At 43.3% G+C, this 22,998-nt stretch overlaps 1 protein-coding gene across 1 annotated transcript in view; it reads right to left on the bottom strand.

The window, feature by feature from the left end:
* Positions 1 to 22,998, bottom strand: part of insrb (insulin receptor b) — a 60,224-nt gene that overhangs the window by 805 nt on the left and 36,421 nt on the right. The window contains exons 3-23 of the mRNA XM_028404336.1: positions 12,691 to 12,899; positions 12,467 to 12,600; positions 8,183 to 8,322; positions 7,932 to 8,076; positions 7,639 to 7,853; positions 7,404 to 7,530; positions 6,721 to 6,971; positions 6,477 to 6,644; positions 6,202 to 6,400; positions 5,046 to 5,184; positions 4,788 to 4,941; positions 4,550 to 4,698; positions 3,088 to 3,244; positions 2,839 to 2,935; positions 2,638 to 2,705; positions 2,328 to 2,557; positions 1,748 to 1,858; positions 1,429 to 1,588; positions 1,215 to 1,344; positions 992 to 1,126; positions 1 to 806 (exon numbers count right to left, since the gene is read on the bottom strand). The exon at positions 1 to 806 is cut by the window's left edge and continues 805 nt beyond it. Of these exons, the coding sequence (XP_028260137.1) occupies positions 452 to 806; positions 992 to 1,126; positions 1,215 to 1,344; positions 1,429 to 1,588; positions 1,748 to 1,858; positions 2,328 to 2,557; positions 2,638 to 2,705; positions 2,839 to 2,935; positions 3,088 to 3,244; positions 4,550 to 4,698; positions 4,788 to 4,941; positions 5,046 to 5,184; positions 6,202 to 6,400; positions 6,477 to 6,644; positions 6,721 to 6,971; positions 7,404 to 7,530; positions 7,639 to 7,853; positions 7,932 to 8,076; positions 8,183 to 8,322; positions 12,467 to 12,600; positions 12,691 to 12,899 (3,473 nt within the window). The 3' untranslated portion in view covers positions 1 to 451. The remainder of the gene's footprint in view (positions 807 to 991; positions 1,127 to 1,214; positions 1,345 to 1,428; positions 1,589 to 1,747; positions 1,859 to 2,327; positions 2,558 to 2,637; positions 2,706 to 2,838; positions 2,936 to 3,087; positions 3,245 to 4,549; positions 4,699 to 4,787; positions 4,942 to 5,045; positions 5,185 to 6,201; positions 6,401 to 6,476; positions 6,645 to 6,720; positions 6,972 to 7,403; positions 7,531 to 7,638; positions 7,854 to 7,931; positions 8,077 to 8,182; positions 8,323 to 12,466; positions 12,601 to 12,690; positions 12,900 to 22,998) is intronic.

The following is a 22,998-nucleotide window of genomic DNA, read 5'->3' as shown; positions in this document are numbered from 1 at the left end:
CAAAGGATTTCACTTGGAGGGGGAAAAAAAAGCACAGAAATGTGGAAAAGGGGGGAGGAAAGGAGGGACAAGTCTTGAGGAGGTTGAGTATGAGCAGCCTTCATGGTTTCTAAGGTTTGTTGTGTTCACATTTTTTCCTTTGTTTCCATCACAAGGAGTCCTGGAAACATGGCAAATAGTGAAAAAAACATAGGTATCCTGGTAATATAAAGTCTGATGTGTTGTGGTAAAAAAAGTGTTACACCATGTTTGCATCCCTTGCTTGCCTGTGTTTGGCAGCCATGAGGAAGAAAATAAAAGTCCTGAGATCTGTGTCTTTTCTGAAGGGCTTCTCCAAGACTAAGAAAATCATTAGAAAAGGATGAGACGAACATGAAGGATACAGAAAAATGGACTGGAAGAGAGAGGGATGGAGAAAGGTTAACAAGTTCTTTTAAGGAAACAGGAAATGTTAGGAAGGGCTGGATCTGGGCAATGATAAAATTCTTCCGTTTTTCTTGCCACCGTTCATGTGTGTGTAGGGGACATGCTCCTCATAGTTTCCCCTTAGGGCCACTGAGGGCCCGCTGTCTCTGCTTAAGCTCTCCTCTCTCTGTGAATAAGAAGATGGGTCCAGAGGGATGCTTTCCATGTTGTCCAGGTCCAGATCAAACTCCTCTGTCTCTGGGACTTTGTTCTCCTCGCTATAGAAGAAGGAGACCTCCTGGAAAGAAGGATGCAGATCATCCCGCAGCATCTCGATGATCTCGTGGAACATCGGCCGCATCTTGGGATTGTACTGCCAGCACATCTGCATGAGGTTGTGACTAGGAAGTGGGGTAGAGAAAGGGAGAGATTTTAAGAAAAATGCCATGTGGAAGGTGAGAGATCATATTAAGATCAATGACACACTGTAAAATAAGAACTGTTTATGCAACATAACTGTATATCAGTATCAGACTGTGCAGATACATTTATTCTAAGCTACAAAACAGCATCTGTATTTCCTCACATCCTCTCAGGGCAGTTTTCCGGTCGGTCCAGGTATCCACCATCCATAACAAACTTTAGAACCTGCTCATTGGATAAACCCTGGTAAGGCTGCTCTGCTAGTGTGCTGATTTCCCACAGCACAACGCCGAATGACCTGCAGACACACATTAAAAAAAGCGATGTGACCAGATGATTCAGGACCATCATAAGGACTGCATAGCAGCTGCAGACATATGACCTACCAGCAGTCAGAGTGGGCAGTGAAGACTCCATCCTTCAGAGACTCCGGAGCCATCCACCTGACAGGAAGCAAGCCCTTCCCTCCTTTACGGTAGTAGTCAGTCTCATAGATGTCTCGTGTCATACCAAAGTCTAGGAGGAAAGATTAAGATGACACTTTTACCACATAATAATAAATACACTCTGATTTTATTAAGAATACAGGAGCTCTGGTACCTCCGATCTTGACGGTGAAGTCCTCTGCCACCATACAGTTTCTGGCTGCCAAGTCTCTGTGGACAAACTTTTTGGCATTGAGGTAGGCCATGCCATCTGCTATTTCTGCAGCCATCTGCAGCATGTCCTTCAGAGAAGGAGGTGGATAGCCTGGGTTGTTCTGGAGAACACACAGAAAACAGTTTATTAATGACACCTGTGACACAACTAGTCCACCGTTAAAAGCAGTCATTTCAACTATGCACTGCATTCAGTGATCATTTTTAAACTGCTGTTGTCTGAACATAAGACAGAGCAGAGTAAAAACACATCTACAAACCTCAGAATCCGGCCTGAGACTCCGCAGGTAGCTCTTCAGGTCACCATGTGTCATCAGCTCCATCACTACCAGGGTGGGCTGACCTCTTGACACTACGCCTAACAGACGGACCTGCAAACATTCACATGTCAACAATGACAGACACATACAAACTAGCACATTTTAAAGAGGAATTCATTTATTCAAATGTTATTGATGATTAGTAACTACTAGAATTCAAACAAATTAGCACATAAGAGACAGTGTCACTACACAAACCCAACTCCTCTTCATCCAAGGGTAAAAAATAACATTTACTCTTACTCACATGACAACAGATTCACAGCATATGGCACCTTGATTTGTGTTTCGTTGGATGTGTAATAAAGTACTAATGGCAGCCACAATTGCCTACCAAGTGTGAAAATTTGTTTCTGGAGTCAAACTGTGTGTCAATATGGGAGCGTCACCACAATGAGCAAGTCATGATTTTGTGAGTCATGCATGTTCACACTGGTTTCAACAGGATTATGAGGAACTTCAATGTACTATAATTCACATGAGCACAGATAGCTCCTGCAGTTTTAAGAGCGTGTCGTACCACATGGTGACAGCTGAAAGCCTTCATGACAGAGGCCTCATTCAGGAACTCGATCCTCTCGCGCAAGCTGGCCGATTCATTCACTGTCTTGACGGCTACACGCGTGTCTGGGTCTCCCTTGACAATGTCCTTGGCGATGCCCTCATACACCATGCCAAAGGAGCCCTGGCCGAGCTCTCGGAGCAGTGTGATCTTCTCCCGGGGAACCTCCCACTCATCAGGAACATACACTACACAAAACAATCACAAATTATCATTGAGTGAAACAGACTGCTGAGACAGAAAACTATCTTGCAGAAGTACGACTTACTGTCGTTGGCACTGAAGTACTCTGGGTTTGGTGAGGTGATGAGATCTCCCAACGGGCCTTCTGTTTGCCTGCAATAAACAAAAAAATCCAAAACATTTCAGACACTGAAAACTGGCTTCTTGTTGTCCTGTCACACACTCCTGAAAACAACCGCGCTTAAAGAACTCGGCTATTCCATGTTTGTATCCAGATCGTTCTTACCTCTTCTTAAAGACCACAAAAACTCCACCTCCCACAAACAGCAGCAGGATGAAGCAGATGACCGGACCCATAACAATCCAAATAAAACCTGCATCCGCTGCAATAAAACAAGAAGTCATCAGTGGTTAGATCACTTTGTTTGAAAAGACAGTACTGCAGATAGGAATAATCTGGCCTGCTCGAACCAGCATGTAGGATGAATTATTAATGTCAGTCCAGAACAGTAAGACATATAGAATCCTAGCTTACGGTTGGGCATGAAGAAATAAGTCATTTCTGTGAAAGAGCCATTTCCTGCCAGGGAAGTAGCCCGGACCCTCACACTGTAGTTTCCAGGCTGCACAAGCGAAAGCTTTGTACCACCAAACTTGATGTAAGCTGGCCGTGACACACAGGCTGTGTGAACCTGAAAAACAAATAAAAATACATATATTACAGGATGCAGAATCATGAGAAATAATGATGAGCACTTGATATTTTAAAGTTTAACTTGTAATTGAATCTTTATTTTACACAATTTATAACTACTCGTATATTTACATATTTAAGTTATTTACTTATTTTACCTTCTTAAACCGTTACAGTGTTGATGTTCCTAGTGTTCACCCTAGAGGCTAATTTTTGTCTGTTGTCCTGGGCCAGTTCTTGAGAGGAAACTTTAAGGTTAAATGTTTGGTAACAAATAAATAATCTGAATTGTCTAAAAGATCAGCAACAAGCTGCCACCAGGTGTCATTTGAGAGCCAGAAGGTTTAACATAGGTTTGGTTTTACCGGCCTAATAACTCTCCATGAAACAGCACTCACTCAGCTGCATGCATTGTTATTAAGGTTAAACATACATGTATAATAGTGAAGAGTGTAAGCAGCAAAGAAAATACCAATTACTACACTGCCTCACTACATCAGATTAACTCAAATTTTTTAGTCTACTTTCACGAACTTCATTTAATCCAATGCATTATGCATTGTTATGCACAACTTTTTTTGCAGGCTGTCACCATTCAGTCAGATGTCGGTATGTTCAAATCCGGCACCACTGTGCACCAAACTAAATAATTAATTTAAACCTCCAACATGCTCTCAGCATGCTTCTAAATAAACCCAGTCTGGTTTGTTTGGGCTGCAGGGTGTCAGTGAGCGCTGTGTGTGTGTGTTCAGTGCAGTGCAGTGCAGTGCAGTGCAGCGGAGATGTCGTCTGAGATGCAAGTACATCCCTGCCACTGCATTCTAGTCTTCCTGCCTGCCTCTGTCACTATGGTAACAGAGCTGCTACTGGCTCCTAGGGTCAAGCAGTGCAGCAATGAATAGCAATGAGAAATGAATTCAAACATTTACAGCAAGTAAACAACAACATTTAGAACAGACATGCACACAGTCACAGACGACAACTGTGCACACAAACACTATAAAAATTTAATATGCAAACATGCAGCAAAAACTGACACACACACATACAAGCAGCGCTGGGAGGTTGTAAACAAATATTTCTTTTGTTCCTCGCTCCTTATAAGGAACAAACATTTTATTTCCTGTCTGTCTACACTCCTGAGAGCCTGTCCTTATTTCTACCCACCTTCATGTGAGTTTTTCTTCTCACAATTTTTTTCCTTTCTAGCTGGATTTTTTGTTTTGGAAAAAAAGAAATCTCTTCTTCTCTTGACATGTCTCTGCATCCTCACTCTAAAAGTTCATCAGTCATTGATACTGACCTCTGTGTCTCCAACCCTGCTGTAGAAGACCTCATATAGGATGATGAGGCCATTAGGGGAGCGAGGTGCATTCCACTTGATCAACACATAGGGAGGCTCAGCTGGCACGATCTCATGGGTCACAGAGCCTGGGATGTCATCCGCTTTTTCTGAATCACACATTAAGCACATGTAACACTGAAGCATTTCATCTACTTTGTGTGCAAAACTGCATGCAATTGGTGGTATTTGAACTTACCTTCTGGCATTGTTCGAGCACTGACATAAGTAGGCATGCTGCAGCGTTTGAGGTCACTTGGATGGTTGCAGGCCATGATCTCAATCTTATAGCTGGTGAAGTGGTGCAGGTTGGAGATGACTGTGGATTCCTTTGACAACACCTTTAGCTCCACCTGAGCAGCAAAGAAAACATATCAAATTATAGAAGAAAACCCAACATCACATGATTAGCAACTACTTCAAAACAACAATGAGGCAACATGAAGTGTCCTGGGACCTTTGATCCCTCTTCCTCCTCGTCTTCGTCTTCAGGTGCAGCTGTGGTAGAGCCAAAGGGCAGACTAGGGATTGTGGTGAGGAACAGAGGTGGCTGTGTGGCATTGGCAATTCCCACTGCGCGTCGTCGCCGAGATGGTCTTAGAGAAAATAGAACAGAAAAAAGCAGTTAACAAAGACTCTAGACCCCCATTGTCATCAATAAATCACTGACAAATTAGGAAAAATAGTTTGTGTGTTTCATACGTATTAATTTCCTTCCAAATAACATTTAAAGTGTGTGACTGCATGACATTTATCTACCAATACCACCAACCTTGTTACTAACTCTTACCACTAGGTGGTGCTAATAAGCAGAATCAACCTTTCACTAGAAGCCAGTCACTTAGCTCATGGCCTTTTTGACTGACCCAGTCAAGCACAGAAGGCCTGAGGTGCATCTGTATGTGTGTGGACAGATAGGGAGAAATATCTTCCTTTCTGTAAGACTCCTGTAAGTCCTTCAGGTGTACTGGGACCTGAATTAACATGGCTTCTACCTGCTGGGAAGAAGAACAATTTCATGCATCACTTTGCATGATGAAGTAGGAAAGCACGCAGAGTTCACTGGGTATGGGGCTGGCCTTGGCAGAATTGGGCAGCATGGGTTCAAAATGCAGCTGAAGTGTGTCTGTGAGACAGTGTTTGTGTCTGTGTCTAAATATCAGTCTGCATGACTGAACTCCTGACTGGCATGAATGATAATGGGCACAGTAATCACCCCCCTGGGGAAGTGGACGGAGAGACTGTGGGTGTTTGTGTGTCAGGGGAGAAGGTAGGGGCACTGGAGTTGAGAGACTTAGCACCTCCCACCCTAAGCCCCCCACAGTGGTGCCCAGTACAAAAACAAGGGTCTTCATTCACACACACGGATGGATAGACAAGAGTTGGCACTGAGCCATTTTGAGACATGACGGCTAGAAGAGAAAAACAAGTGGTCTAGTTCTGGTCTAGTGGTCTAGTCCTGAATTGAGAATGCACACTAGCTTTTCAAACAAGCATAAATTAATTAGATCTTGGTGGTACTTTACTTGCTTATATGGAGGGTCCATAAGAGTGTATAAATCTCTGACCAGTCTGTGTGAAAATAAAGTTAAGGTATTGGACACAAACTGTACCTGCTCTCAAAGACTTCGTTGTGGAGGTAATTCTCAAAGGTCTTGCGGTACTCTATCTCCTCCTGCTCTTTTTTTAGCTGGGTGTCCGTCTTGGGGCAGGCACAGCACCTGCCACCAGAGGTGAGCTCATCTGTGTGGTTCCACTTCTGCTCATCATCACTGTCCAGATGGGTCGGGGTACGAGATGGCAGCTTCATTCCTGGGCAGCAGAAAGAGGTGTAAGCCAAACAAAGCAGACAACCTGTGAAGTCATCTACTCAATGAAGGACACTAACCTTGTAGGCAGTAGTCGAACTTGTAGAGGTCACTGTCCTCTGGCTGCTTGCGACAGACGACCAGGTAGTGCGTGATATTGCCATTGGGACTGGTGGGGGGCTTCCACTTTAGGATGATCTGAGAGGAAGAGTTGGATGAGGAGATGGAGTCCAGAGGCACAGAGGGCTCTGAGGGGATCAAAGAAAGACAGTGAGACAAACCTCAACATGTTCACAGTGTTTATTTTTTTGTTGGTGCACTCACTGGAGGCATCGGTGCGGACATAGATGATCTCGCTCTTTGCTCCATGAACCTGGTGCTCATCAGATGCAGACAGCTGAGTTTTAACCATGATGGCGTACTGGGTCCAAGGCTTCAGAGGTCGGATTAGGTACCCTGGATCCTCCGCCTTTTTGCCATCCGTGGACCGAGATGGTGTATCAACATCTGCAATTGCCCAGCTGTTGGAGCCGCAGGCGTCCTGTCCATCAAACTCCGTCACATTTTTGTACGGTCTGATGGAGACAGAAAATGGATCAACAGGTACAATTAAGCAGATAATAGTATCAAACACAACTCATTTAGCATAGTGACGCAAAGAAACAAGTGACTGATGAACAAGAGAGCTTTCAGGCAGCCCTGATTAAGAGTCTGATAAATAAAAATATATCATTACCCTCTGTATTAAAAACTGAAAGATCAATCCTAGCTTTAGCACACTGTGAGAGGTCCTTACAGACTTCAAATTTCAGTGACCATGGATGTGTCCTAAATAGTGTGTTTATTGATAACTGAGATTCGAATCACAAGTGGTCACATTCTAATGTCAGGTGTAAACTATTCAGAGCTAACAACTTACAAAAGACCCATGTTAACAGCAGGTCTAAACAGGGCCATCTGAGGGTGTTTTTCTGCTATACCATGGAAAAATCCCATGAGGTACTTACGCCTCTTTGTAAAGAACCATAAATCCCAGCAGGTCTCTAAAATCAGATGGCCAAAATGCCTCCCACTTCAGCATAATCATAGTGGATGAGGTCTTGATCAAGGTGAAATTCAGCAGCTTTGACTCACCTTAGGGACAAAAAAAGACAATAAACACACAAATGCTCATCACATAAATAAATGTCAGTAAGGTGGTAAAATAAGTATTATGGCTGTATGACATTCTGGTTATCTTACAGGAAGCTTGGTCCCCATTGTTGCGTACAGCAATGTCACTCTTTAGGTTGCGCTCCTTGGTTCCTGTTATCTCCTCCATCTTTCTGATTTCAGACATGCAAAGCTTAGAGTTGTACTGGAAGAACGTACGACCACGTGGTATCGTCAGGTTGTGCTTGGACCAGTCCCACAGCTCACGGAGGTTCTGGTTATCCAGCGCATGGAAGGCATAAATACTAAGATAGAGAGACAAATACATAAATTAAAACAGATCACAGTGCAGGTTGGCGAAGAGGAGAGGAGATATTACTTACTCTCCCTCAAGATGCTCCCCCCGAATGACACGTAGTTTCCGGAGGAAGGAGAGGGAAACCAGGGCGTAAGCTCTGCGAACAGTCAGGTAGCCTGTAATCTCTTCAATCTGGCCCAAACTAGCCTCCAACTCAGCTGCTATGTTATCTGCAAGGAGAAAGGCAGTAGGTCATGCTTACAGCCTCTCGGTGATGGCTGAACTGGAGCCTCGTCATGAGGCCAGTCATGGGGGTTGAGGTGTAATAGTACTCACTCCCTCCTCGGATCTTGATGATCATGTTGCCATGAAGAACAGTGCACCCTCTCAGAGCTTGGGCTGATGTTACAGAATCAATCGTCTTGTTTCCCACACACAGTTTAGGACACAGGCCTGCGCATGGCGAGCACGTCAACCTACACAGACAGACATGCACAGACGTTAGACTTGCTTCCTAATAAATTAGGAGTGTGTCATAACATCACATGACATCAGATGTCATAACATGATGTTGCAGAGTGATGCCTCCAGTGAAAGCAACAGACTGGTTTTTCAGAGGAGACACAACAAATACCACAAATGTTTCCGCCTGTCCTTATCAAACATGGAACAGAGCAGGACTGAATGGTATGAGGCAGGAATGTTCAGTGGCGTGCTGGGATGGTGTGGGTTGGGACCAGTATGATGCGACAAACAACAACGCTGAACCTGTTTAGTGGAATTTCACCGACATACATTTCTTCTGAAATGTATTATGATTTCTCTGTATGTAGGCAGCTAGCTTAATTTTTGAATTTGTCTGCATTGTGCCTTCTTTTTTAGTTTGCTTTTTATGTCCAACATTTTATAACTTTATCAAATGATTTTTGTGATAAGTAATGTTGCCAGATATATTTTCTTTTTTAAAAAAAATCTTGATATACAATGTAAGATGCACACAGTTGAGTTCACTGAATGAGCTCAATCAATTAAGTCTCAATAAATCTACAGGCTTCAAAAAAAGCCTAGATTATACAGATTATACAACCTCATCTACAGGGGGTTGTGGTGAGCTTTTTCATTCTTTGCTTCAATTACTACTGTTGCATGAATGAGCACACAATGCAATCAGAGACAAGAGAAAAAACATGACTGAAACACCAGTTGCAGTTCCCAACAGGCTGTTTCTGTTCTCCTGGCTCTGTGAGTGACATTTTCTCCCTGAAAACATGTGCACGTAATCACGTAGACATACGCACGTACATACAACTACAGCTGAGGACCTAGCCCCAGCCTTGTCTGTGAGCAGTTGCGTACACAATGCACAGAATCAAAGGGACCTGACCCTTCACACACAAATGATCATTTTGTCTCTTCCCTCTTAAAAAGAATATAATCCTGCTTTTAAATTCACTCCCAGCCTGCACATCACTAACCACTGAAAAACCTCAACTTATTTGTCCCAACATGACTGATTTACTATGCAGCCCTCTGAAAAAGGAAGGCAGATATCAAAGAGAAGCCTTAACAGGCTCCTTTTTAAAGCAGCCTCTGTGCTGGGCGACCAGCAAACAAAGGTTCACTGCAAAGACCATGCAAGTGCTGCATGATCTGCTATTTGTAAGCTCACCCTACTTTAATTCTTTGTTTATGCAACTCTTATTGTAATCTCCCTTTTCAGGAGATGACAGGATTCAGGAAGCACACACTCACAGTGCCCCTGCTTTCCCCTCTCAAACAGCCAGGCCGTGCTAAAGATGCCTTTTATCAGCGATATAAAAAACTCTCAGGTATTCTGTTTTGGTCCTTGTCTGTTTTTTTTCCTATCAACCATGACCTTTTACACACCTGGCTCCTTCCAGTTTCCATTTTATCATGCTCTTATAATCAGTCAGTGAGCACATTGTCTCCCTTCTGAGTGAATGGCAACAACATTGTAGTAGTAAGAAAAACTATTTTCTGTCTCTCCCCCCACATGGAAAGTCATATATTCAGCTTCTCAGAAGTAATGCTCTAGTTGTGCTGTAGAAAGAATGTTTTGGGCCGTTGTACTGAAAAACACAGACACACAGGCAGACAAGCTGGATCCAACAACAGCTCTTAAAGGGACAGTGTTTTTAGGTCCGGCTGAACTCGGTGACTTGGATTCTGGGGTCTGCTAGAACCATCTAGAGCCAGAGGCCGCAGCTGACACTCAGGTTTGGTTTCAGACCAAGCATAGAAGAACCAGACCAAGACAGCACACCACACACACACAGCTGTACTACTGCACAGTCACAAAGTCCAGGAAAGATGAGCTTTTTATACAGTAGAACTAAAACCAAGTGTGAAGAGACAGAATAGAGACAGATAAACTACATCACATCTGAGGGTACAGAGACTGAAGCGTACACAAAACATAATCTAAAACTGCTCCACAAGCAATTTTTGTTGCATGCATACTCTAATAACACAAATTACAGTTAATTTGTATAATACATGATGTGAACCTTTGGGTCTTGCTGCAAATGGCTGTCTATTTGCCTCTATCTGATATCTGCCAGACTGATGTGTGTGTGTGTCTGTCTGAGTGTTGCTTCTGCCAGACTAAGCCGCTGTGATGACGCTTGTTCTTGCTATGACCTAAACAGCAGAAAAACACACATACCACGCACACACACACACACGAACGTCATAAGGCTGCAATAGTAACACAATCTTTATCAGCAAAAAGGTTTGTATATCACATTTTATGTGCACACAAGCAAGAAAATGTTCGAATTGATTGTGTAGTAGAATTGGGTAAGTTACAAATTATTCTGTTGCTTAACAACAAACCCACAGACAGGAAGAGTCCCAAGGAAATGTATTCAACAAGGAGAAGACAGAGTTCTCCAACAGACGGTAAACCCTAATGTCAACATCATCCAACCTGCCAAGCATCTTGCAAAAATAAGACAAATATGCACACACCTGCTTACACTATGAACTTACCCAGTAAAGAGCTAAACGTGTTTGTAAGTACTGCACTTCTATGACATATGAAACTGCATCCATAAACAATAACACACACATAAAGGATGCCATTCCACTTCATGCCTCAGGGTATGTGACTGAGATTTAAAGCAATGTTCTTTCTGTTTAAGCACCTTATAATCCCTGCAGTCTGACAGAAAGTGAGGGAAAGTTGTTTCTGACACAAATATAAAAGTTGCAGTAGTCACATCCTTAACATTTGCAATGGATATACTTCAAGTTCTGCTTTGAGTATTTATCTAATGAACACAGTATGTGTCTCTTTTTGGTAAACCAAACCTTTTCTTGGGGATGAGTTAACAGTTATCAACACATTTTGCTCACACATAAACATGCAAACACAAATATATGCATAAAAATACATAACCACCACCAATCATCCAGCCACCTGTGGCTTCAAGCAACATCTCCCAAACAACATCAGCACGTACCTCTGCACTCTCTTCTTTCAACATCCATTCTCACATTAACACTTGACAACAAGTGATCTGATTATTATTCAAGTTAAAACACTTCATTGTAGACCTTTGCTCTTCTACCTGTGACATTACATTTCAAACCAAATTAATGCCCCCAGCAGCAAACATGTTCAAGATCCCCACTGTAAATACAACCATTATTCTATCATCATCAAGAATCAACTTCATTCCACATGAAAGAATCTCATGCAAACTACTCAACCAGACTAACTAAACAGTCCAGACAAACTACTGAAATAATCTTTTTAATAGGAAAATAATAGACCCAGTCACATTATTTCACTCCAGTGCGCCCTTGTTTCCAAAATAATCAACTCTAGTAAGGGCTTGCTCCACTCAGACAAGTATTTTCTGAGGACACATACATAATGTGCATGTTCAGATGCTTAGTGACTTTTTTTAAACTGCTGTGAATAAAAGTTTTTCGGTGATGCCAGTGAGGTGCAGCTTTGATTTGGTGCAGCTGTGTGATTACTGAGAACACAATGTGATGGAGACTTTGAAACACCAGGGACTCATTACAGCAACATTTGCATATGAAACTATAAAAGACTAATGCCTAAATGGAAAGACTTTGTATTTTGTTCAGTAAATGATCATACCTACTGCATATTAACTTCTGTTTATTCATGTGGCATGGCATTACTTTGTGACTTGAACTCTAATGCAAGGAATATAAATAAATAGTAATAATAATTTGAGCATGTTCCAGTTCAATCACAGCATACTGCAGTCTGTTATTTCTGTATAACATACTATCGCTATGGACTCAGTTCAGATAGAAATCCTATCTGCTAAAGATATTCCCTAAGGGTGTGCCTCTGTGTTGACATTAATCCTGTCATAATGGCAAGCTCACTGAACAATCCTTCCTTTAAACTTCATCAACATTCAACGGCATCATCTTATGTGTATTAATATTATTGTGTGTTCAGTGACCACAGTGCACTTGTTTTTCCAGAAGTGACAGCAGGGTAATCCGTTGTGGGTTACATTTGTGATCATGTACCGAGGACCACCATCAAAACACCTGCAGTGTTGATGGTGGCATAAAAAGGTGTGCGTGTCTAGGTGTGAGCTCACGTACGTCGTGGAATTTATGGTGGTGTATCCAGAAGGGCATTCTGGAATACAAGCCCCATTGTGGATGACGTATTCGTAGCAGCCTGACTCCCGGTCCTGGTTCTGCTTTCTAGTCTGCTTGCACTGGTTGTGGAGTTCCTGGATTCAGACAACAAGCACCACACATTGGGAATATGTATATTTACAGTGATGCAGTGATTAGAGTGAGGCATTTTAAATATTACTAACCTGGCAAAAAGAGAAGCTGACGCAGCGCCAACCCCTGAAGACATAGTACCCAGGAGGACATTTTTCTACGCAGGTGTTCCCATGCTGGAGGTTCCTGCACGCGACACAGCTACTGGCATTACCCAGCTCAGAACAGCCACCCAGGCACTGGTCATGACAGCAGGAGCCCTGGAGGCTGCATGCCCCATGCTTACAGTTTTCCAAGCACACTGAGAAGAAGAAAGGAAACAAAATGGTTAATATCAGGTCATACATGTCGACATTTGTCATCCCCTGCAGTTTCACTATCAAGACAGATGACATCTACAGTAGGAGTGCTATGGGACTCATTCAAAACATTAAAGCTGCAAGCAGCATTGCGGGCCCTCGCGCACCTTGCGATCCGCGGGGTCATCGCAGTCTTCTCTCTTATGCTCTTGTCTCCTATACTCTCCTGTGCTATGCTCTCCTCCTCTCATTTCCACAGATATACAACAAACACATGTTTACAACCAAACTTTCCTGCTACCAGTAGGTGGCGCTATGACCGTATCATCCTATTAGCATATATATCTGTTTAGACTCGGCTCCATGGCAGTACTGTAAGATTTTGTCCACGTTGCATAAAGTATATGGGTAGTACTGCATAAAACACAGCGAGTTCCTTTGTAATGGCGAATGGTCAACTTTGAGGCCACTCCCCCACCACACGGTAATACTTTTGAAAGAGTTTTGGAATGCGTCTATTCCCTATGGTGTCCCGAGTGGACACAGTGAATTTCAGCTCAATTGCATGAAGTATGCGAGGCATGAAAAGTTTTATAGCAGGGTCAGAAAACGGTAAAAATTACAAAAAAAAATCAAAATGGTGGACTTCCTGTTGGGTTTTGAGGGGGGGTCCAAGAGACTTTTTTGTGCGTCTTGGGGTGATACACATGTGTACTAATTCTCATGATCCTGTGTCAAACTGGCCAGCGGGGCTACGCATTAGGGCAATAAATACAGTGAGTTCCTTTGTAATGGCGAATGGTCAACTTTGAGGCCACGCCCCCGCCACACCGTCAGACTTTTGTAAGAGTTTTTGAATGCGTCTATTCCCTATGGTGTCCTGAGTGGACACAGTGAGTTTTAGCTCATTTGGATGAAGTATGCGAGGCGTGAAAAGTTTTGTAGGAGGGTCACAAATCGCCAAAAATTAACAGAAATTTCAAAATTGCGGACTTCCTGTTGGGTTTGGAGGGGGGGTCCAAGAGACTTTTTTGTGCATCTTGGGGTGATACACATGTGTATCAATTTTCATGACCCTACTCAAAACAGGCCAGGGGGGCAGGCAGAAAAACCTATGAAAACACAACATTTTGTGTAGCCAGTAGGTGGCGCTCTGTCAAAGCCTCAATATTGTTGTATAGATGTGTTTAGGGTCAGACTCTGATCATACATGTGACATTTCGTACAGATCGGACAGAAAACGAAGAAGTTATAGAGACTTTCTGTGTCCTCAGAAATGGTCAAACTTTGAGGCCACGCCCCGGCCACACCGTCAGACTTTTGTAAGAGTTTTGGAATGCGTCTATTCCCTATGGTGTCCTGAGTGGACACGGCGAATTTCAGCTCAATCCGTTGACGTATGCGAGGCGTGAAAAGTTTGGCAGCAGGGTCACACATCGCCAAAAATGGCCACAAAAGGTAAAATGGCGGACTTCCTGTTGGGTTTGGAGGGGGGGTCCAAGAGACTTTTTTGTGCGTCTTGAGGTGATACATATGTGTGCCAATTTTCATAATCCTGTGTCAAACTGGCCAGAGGGGCTACGCGTTGGGGGCGCTATAGAGTCATTTTCCTATGTGCCTTTCAAACGTCAGCAAATTTCAAAATTTTTAGGGCGAATGAATTTTTCTACCAAGTTTGGTGAGTTTTTGGGCATGTTAAGGCCCCCAAAAATGCGATCTAAGGGGGGGAAAGAAAAAAAAAAATAATTAAAGCTGCAAGCAGCATTGCGGGCCCTCGCGCACCTTGCGATCCGCGGGGTCATCGCAGTCTTCTCTCTTATGCTCTCGTCTCCTATACTCTCCTGTGCTATGCTCTCCTCCTCTCATTTCCACAGATATACAACAAACACATGTTTACAACCAAACTTTCCTGCTACCAGTAGGTGGCGCTATGACCGTATCATCCTATTAGCATATATATCTGTTTAGACTCGGCTCCATGGCAGTACTGTAAGATTTTGTCCACATTGCATAAAGTATATGGGTAGTACTGCATAAAACACAGCGAGTTCCTTTATAATGGCGAATGGTCAACTTTGAGGCCACTCCCCCGCCACACGGTAATACTTTTGAAAGAGTTTTGGAATGCGTCTATTCCCTATGGTGTCCAAAGTTGACACAGTGAGTTTTAGCTCAATTGGATGAAGTATGTGAGGCTTGAAAAGTTTTGAAGCAGGGTCACAAACAGGCAAAAAATGGCCACAAAAGTCAAAATGGCGGACTTCCTGTTGGGTTTGGAGGGGGGGTCCAAGAGACTTTTTTGTGCATCTTGGGGTGATACAGATGTGTGCCAATTTTCATGCCCCTACTCAAAACAGGCCAGGGGGGCAGGCAGAAAAACCTATGAAAACACAACATTTTGTGTAGCCAGTAGGTGGCGCTCTGTCAAAGCCTCAATATTGTTGTATAGATGTGTTTAGGGTCAGACTCTGATCATACATGTGACATTTCGTACAGATCGGACAGAAAACGAAGAAGTTATAGAGACTTTCTGTGTCCTCAGAAATGGTCAAACTTTGAGGCCACGCCCCGGCCACACCGTCAGACTTTTGTAAGAGTTTTGGAATGCGTCTATTCCCTATGGTGTCCTGAGTGGACACGGCGAATTTCAGCTCAATCCGATGACGTATGCGAGGCGTGAAAAGTTTGGCAGCAGGGTCACACATCGCCAAAAATGGCCACAAAAGGTAAAATGGCGGACTTCCTGTTGGGTTTGGAGGGGGGGTCCAAGAGACTTTTTTGTGCGTCTTGAGGTGATACATATGTGTGCTAATTTTCATAATCCTGTGTCAAACTGGCCAGAGGGGCTACGCGTTGGGGGCGCTATAGAGTCATTTTCCTATGTGCGTTTCAAACGTCAGCAAATTTCAAAATTTTTCGGGCGAATGAATTTTTCTACCAAGTTTGGTGAGTTTTTGGGCATGTTAAGGCCCCCAAAAATACGATCTAAGGGGGGGAAGGAAGAAAAAAAAAAAAATGAAAAATAATAATCCTAAGGGTTTCAATAGGGCTCTTGCACCATTCGGTGCTCGGGCCCTAATTACCTGTAACAACAAAGTAAAATAAAGAGCACTGGCCTCAGTGTAGACAGGAACATTTCTCTCTGTCTAGTATTTAACAGCTCATAAAACATTACAACAAGAAGACACAGACAGAGAAAAAAATATGCAGATAAACAGCCACCAAGTGTTGCTTTGGTTTCATCAGAGAGCAGAGAGGGAACCACATGCTTATTTTGTGTTTATCTACATGTGTCTGCAGCATAAACCTTAGACAGGTGCTGTCTCTGCTATGAAGAAGATGGTTACAATGCTGCAAATTAAAAAACATCTGACCCCGATGAAAAGGGTTACAGCAAAGTCACATCAGGATCTGCTAAATTATCTTTACACTTTGCTTAATATGAAACATCTCATATTTGCCCCCACATAAAATTACAAAAACTATAGTTCCAATACCAACTTTAACTTTAGTCAAATTAACATTTAAGCTCCAACTGTGAGCTGGATACAACAGCACACCCAGTGCTTGCCCACCGCAGAGTATGAGCGTCCGCAGTTTCCACCTGATGGTCAACAGCAGCTTGAAGTGCCATGAGAACAACTGCTGAACATTATGCGTCACTGTCAGGTTTCATTTGTCCTTTTGGGGAAAAGCATTTGCTCTGAGTGTCAATTGTGATTGGATTAGCAGTCTGGTCTGACTTGCACCCTGTAACGGTCTAATAAACTAGATGTTATTGCATTGTCTGTCTGACTTATTAGATCTCACAGGTATACCAGCACTGAACTTTTGTTTTAGAATCAAAATCAGAAACACTTCATTACTAAGGGGGAAATTGCTTACATTCCAGGTGCTCCATGAATCAGAAATATTAACAGGTAAGAAATATAAAATAAGGTATGGTTAAAAAAAAGCATTCGAAACAATAATAAAAACTCAAGTCAAATATAAAATGGTAGCCATACATATGACTGGAATACTGCAAGGAGTAAAATATATCAGCATTATAATACCATCCAATGTGGATGTAATTAATAAGACAATGTGTTAGATCAGATTGTCTGATCTCAGAGGGAGGAATTAGATGGCCACAGGAAGGAACAATCTCCAGTGGCGCTCAGTGGTGCATTTTGGAGGTTCAGTCTAGCACTGAAAGTCCTCCTGCACCTCAGCAGCATGTTGTGGAGAGGAAGCTGTTCTCCATGATCCCCCGCAGCTTAGACAGCATCCTTCTGTCTGACACTGCTGTCAGGGAGCCCAGCTCCACCCCCACAACACCCCTGGCCCTTCTGATCAGTTTATTGAGTCTGTTTGTGTCCGCTGCTTTCAGTCTGCTGCCCCAGCACACGACAGCAAACAAAATGGCACTGGCAACCACAGACTCATAAAACACACTCAGCATGGTCCGACAGATGTCAAAGGACCGGAGCCTCCTCAGAAAATACAGGCGGCTCTGGCCTTCTTGTAGAGGGCTTCAGTGTTCTTAGTTTAGTCCAATTGATTGTCCAAAAACAGTCTCAGGTATTGATAATACTCTACTATCATCTGCACATAATAGCTGTGTGCAAACAGGATGCTGTTTCAAAATACGTCACGGTTTATAAGGCTAAAAAGCTTACTTATAGTCTAGAGTTCACTGGAGATCTCACCATACTGTCAACCTGTATCATTATTGAACCAAAGAGAATCACAGCAAGTGGCAAATAAACATTATTTTTTCACTGTTTCCTGCATTAGGAAATTTGCTGCATGAAGTGTTCAAAGATTCTGTATTTGATTAACTCCTGAGTTATTTATTCTACAAAACACATGTATAGTCAGAAATATGAACTGGTCACTAAATAAATGAGAGGTGCGTCATACTGTTAAACAGCTGAAATTGCAATGGGGGCACTATTTGCCAGCCTTTATGGGGTGCCACCTCTGTGAGGACATCAGGTGATCTCCCACTACCAAGATTGTGGCTGCCCATTGTGCTGCCAGACTAAAAGCAGAGAAGACTGACAGAGTTGTGGCAGAGAAAGGGGTGAAAGGAGGGATGGGATAAAGAGGTGAAAAATAAGATCAACATTAAGGATGATAGGAAGTCAAAACTGTAGAGAGATAGAGTGAGTAACAAAAAAAACATCATCTCCAACCTCTGGTGTAGTTCAAGCAGGGGTCGCTTCCACTACGCTTTCTTTACTATGGAGCTGTAAACCTACCACTGCACACAATCGTCTATGGCCCACAGAGAAAAATGCATAGTTCTTCCCCAGCCCTCCCCCTCCTGCTTGCCTGTGTGTGTACATGCTGTGACAACGGCATCACATAACAGAAGCAGGGAGGGCTGAGACAGCTCCCCCAATCCGGCTCCAAGCTTAGGATCCATGCCAGAGTGCCGCTCCAGCCCCAGATCCACCCTCAGCTTCAGCCAATGTGTTTGCTGGCTGGGGGAGGCAGCCATTCAATGGCCTCTTCCATGTCGGGGAGGAGAGACACCCAGTGTTAACCCTGGCCTTGCTGGGGCAGACAGAGGGCAGACGCAGCTAAGAAGCCAGCATGCCAGAGAAGACGAATTTGCTGCTGCTCCTTTGGGGGGAATTAGAATGAGCTTAAAACTGGAGCACGGCCAAAACAGTTTGGTAGAGCTAGTAAATCAATATTACTTAAAATGTGTCCCATACAGAGCCAATGAAAACATTGTTTATATATATATATTTCTATTTTTTGTTATTTTTTTGTATGCATAGATTCATATGTATATCTCCTGTTTCTACAGCAGAGCAGTCTCAGCAGGCACTACTACAACAAGTAGAGTAACAACACAACTGCAGCAGGATTATTCCCCATTCTGCTCACACTAGCACCAGGCTACACAAGCTAGCTGCTATGCCAAACATGCTCCAGTCAGCTCACTCATTCATTCATCCCCTCCTCCTTCTCCTCCTACTTCACTGTCCTCTTCTCTCTACACAGCCTCGCCCGGCCCTGCACCACTATCTATCCCTCTATCTGCCTGCCTGCCTTTCTAGGCCATTCAGCCCCTCCCACTTTCATTCATACAATGCCTTGTTTTGTTTTTATGCTGGCTGCATGGGGGGTGGTGGGGATGGAGGGAAGGAGGCATGGATGGAGAGATGACTTCACTCATAGGAGGAAGCGGAGGAGGAGGCTGCAGCATCCTGGAGAGGTTATCTCTCATTAGGCTAAACACACACGCATGTAAATCTGACTGTGTCATTCAATAATTTGCTTGCCGCTTCCCCACGCACACTGTTCCAGTAACTGCAAAGCCCGATCAAAGGTGTGTTGTGTTTACTTATCATTTGGCCATGGCAGTAAAGAGCCCTGGCTGCTCAGTCCCCAGGGAAGGAACCTGTGAGAAGCTGAGTAGCCAATAGTATGCAGCCACACACGGCAACACTTCCTGCTCTTAACACATAAAACCTCCCCTTTAATTGGCAGTGTTGTCTACAGGCAAAGTGCTGGGAACAATAACAAACACGTTTTTACCCCTGAGCCATTTACTCAGGAGAAAACATGCACACAAATACTCATCCAGCCTCTTACACGTACATACACACATAGCTGCTGGATTCACGTTTACTATATTTGGCCACGGTGGGAGTCCTAAGCTTCAAAAGCTTTGCTGTAAATGCTTCGAGTGATCTGATGTAAGACATTTGCCCTGAGAGACTTGAGGCAGAGGTGGGGGAGGGGGAAGAGTATAAACAAAAACACAGTGATTGCTTGGAGGGAGTGACACCATCAGAAGCCATAAGCATATACACACATAACAGCAAATGCAAAAGTTTTATTTTGCTGTGATGGGCAAAGAGAAAGTAACAGGAGGAAGAGGGGAGCAAGAGATAAAAGAGAAGGATGTAATAATAGGTGATAAGGGAAGGAAAAGAGTTGTAGTTTATTTCTACAAATTATTCCAGAATTAATATGTCCATATCAAAATATTCCTATCATACATAAAATGTATAACAAGAAATAAGTTGTGGATGTTGGTAGCAAGACAAATGTTGTTAGTGAGCACTCATTGTATAAAGTGGCAGAAACCTGAGTTGTGTTCAGGTTTTGTTTTCACAAATGGCATTTTCTATGTAGGCACATGCTTCTAAAAAAACACGTTCGACTTGATATAACACACAATCATTTCTCTAGTAACAGTCAAGACAAGTTGTGAATTGAGAGCACCGCTGAGTTTGTGGGAACTGTTTCTTCAGAAGTGGATTTATGTATCATTCCTTATAAATTAAGTAAACACGGAGATAACAGCCAGGAATAGCAAAGTGAAAGCAGTTCATCTACGCATCTCCTCCCATCCCTATCAGTTCTATTTATATAATCCTGTGGATCTGTCACCAAGACAATGACGACCATGACACTCTGCGGTGTCTCTTTACAGTGTGTGTTTAACTAACATTGTGAAGCTAGAACCCAAAATGATAATTGTTTGAGACATTTATGCATGTCTGAAAACCTATATACCTGAATACACACACAAACATACTCACATGCGCGCGCGCACACAGTAATAAAATTAGGTGGTTAACAGACGTGTACTGCTGCTGTTTTATGTCCCTCGGTCACAATGACCTTATTGATCATGTAGTAGTTAGCAGGTTTTTGATAAAATACAGGCACACCGAGAACAGGCAATAACATATATTGATGTCAATCAGGAGTTGATACAAAACAGAGTTCATTGGTGTATTTAGGATGCATGTGCTGTACCACACTGTATGTGCTTTTCATGTGACAAAAAAGGACAAGGCATGATAAGACTTTATCAAAGATATTCCATTGTTTTAAAGTGTGTGTGTGTGTGTGTGTGTGTGTGTGAGTGAGAGAGAGAGAGAGAGAGAGAGAGAGAGAGAGAGAGGGAGAGAGAGAGTGACTCAGACAATATTGAGTTACTGATGGTTGGAATTGGTTGAAACAGAACAGGGTTCGACTGTCTCACTCTCAGTTCATACAGTAGTCTATACAAGAAAGCAACCTTCCTCCTTCCTCCACCCACACACACGTTTGCATGCAAGGTCCCTGTGGTGAACTGCTGGAGGTACATAAAGATTGTTATTTAAGTGTTGGTAGATTTTTCTTGTATCTTTATTTACATAGTTATTTACAGTATGAGGATGAAGCAGAACACACCCTCTGCCACATGCAAAGTCACACCCCTTCCACATATCTGCATGCCTGCCTTAACATGTTCAGTTGTTCACTTAGATAAACAGTAGCAGATATAAATGATCTGTTCATGTGCATAGGAAGGTCCTTATGTGTGTAATGTGGGCACAGTCTAGAATTAACCCTGCAGTCCCAAAGTAGCTGTTCTTTGTTGTATCGATATCGATATCGATATGGGCAGCAGTGGCTCAGTGGTATAGCAGGGTTGTCCAACTCCTCCCTAGTCACTATTGTTTGTCCTTAGGCAAGGCACTTTACCTGCATAGTCTCCAGTGCACTCACTGGTGTATGGTGCTCTTTGCTGGGCTGCCTTAAGCAATTTCCCCATTGTGGGACTAATAAAGGTTTCTTTATTTATTATCAATTCTTCACATTATACTGTGGCAAAACAATGTATCAAGTATCAAGATCTAATTCTACTACTGGGTCTGCTATTGCTAAAAACTTCATCAAAAATTACAGATCTCTTAAGTTGCTCAAGATCTTAACTCACTGTCCTACTTAAAAATGCCAACATTTGGCCACCATGCAGCCACCTTTGTTGATCTCTTGCCTGATGTCAGATGGCCCAGGTCGACCACCTCCTGGGTAAGATTAACACAGATGTAGCAATGCATGCTTAATAAGCCTCAGTCACATACATGGACACACACAGTGACATGGAGATAAACAAAATGAAAGGGTGAATCAGGCTTAATGAGTATGTTTTTACTCCCTGCTTTGTCTGTCTGTTCATTGATTTCCTTGTCCGTGTCTTCCTGTGTGCTGGCCAGCACTGCTGGCCCATCCTGTTACCATGGAGATGGGTCCAGACATAGACTGTCTGCAGTAATTAGCTGCATGCTCCCAACAGGCATTTTCTTAGATTCCTCTCTAGTCATCATTTGTGTCTTGTCTTTCATCATGAAGCCACACTCCCTCCTGTCTCCCTCTCTCTCTCTCATCTGTCGCTTGAAGCTTCTCACATATCCCTCCTCTCCGACTTCTTCTCTCCTTTTGACCCTCATCTACCCCTGTCCCATCCTACCATATAGTGTCTAGCCCCAGGTGACAAAGCTGCATCTCCAGAAACCCACAGCCACTAGATCTCATTACAGATGCCCAGGACAGAGCTGTAATCGATACATCCCACCGCCGCCACTCCCTGATTCTCTTCCCCTGCAACACTTCCATCATCTTCCCCTCTCAATGATCATCCTCCCTCCACAGTGCCCCATCTGCTCTGTGTTGCATCGCTCTGTCCACACTACATTTTCAGCCTCACCTCCCCTTCACACACCAATCCTTCTTCTCCCCCATCCTCTGTGTCACTTCTTTAATTTTGTCACACTGCCACCAGCCCAAGCATTTGCAGTCAGCTGCACTATTTGTGACATCTTCTAGATGCAAACATGAAATACACACAAATGAGAAGACAGACAAGCTGGGAACACACACGCATTTATGCAGTTGCTGCTGCACACACAGAAAGTCAAGAATGCACTATACATTCACAGACACAACAGTCTTTCCCTCTCTCTTGCACACAAACACAGGGAGAGGTCCAGTAGGTTTTGCTGACTGGACAGTTTGGTGACAGTGGGAAGGTGATGGAGAGAGGTAGTGGGTGAACATCCATCTAGAGAGCATGACACCTGCATCACTGGCCTCATGATTTTCCTTTACGTCACAAACAAAAATAATCACCCACATAGAAACAGACATATCAGCAGAGGAGGCAGGGGTCTCTATAACAAAATTGCCTTCAGTTAGTCAACAAAAGCTCAGCACCATGTCCAGGCAGCTGTCAGGTCCAGCACTCACTGTGATTCACTGAGTCTGTGTGACATACACATCAAACAACATGGACTAGATTGGAACACAATCAGTGTCAAA

The sequence above is a fragment of the Parambassis ranga genome, chromosome 4 (assembly GCF_900634625.1).
Source record: "Parambassis ranga chromosome 4, fParRan2.1, whole genome shotgun sequence".
In the NCBI taxonomy this organism is placed as follows: domain Eukaryota; kingdom Metazoa; phylum Chordata; class Actinopteri; family Ambassidae; genus Parambassis; species Parambassis ranga.
This window is presented reverse-complemented; position numbering and strand designations above follow the sequence as displayed.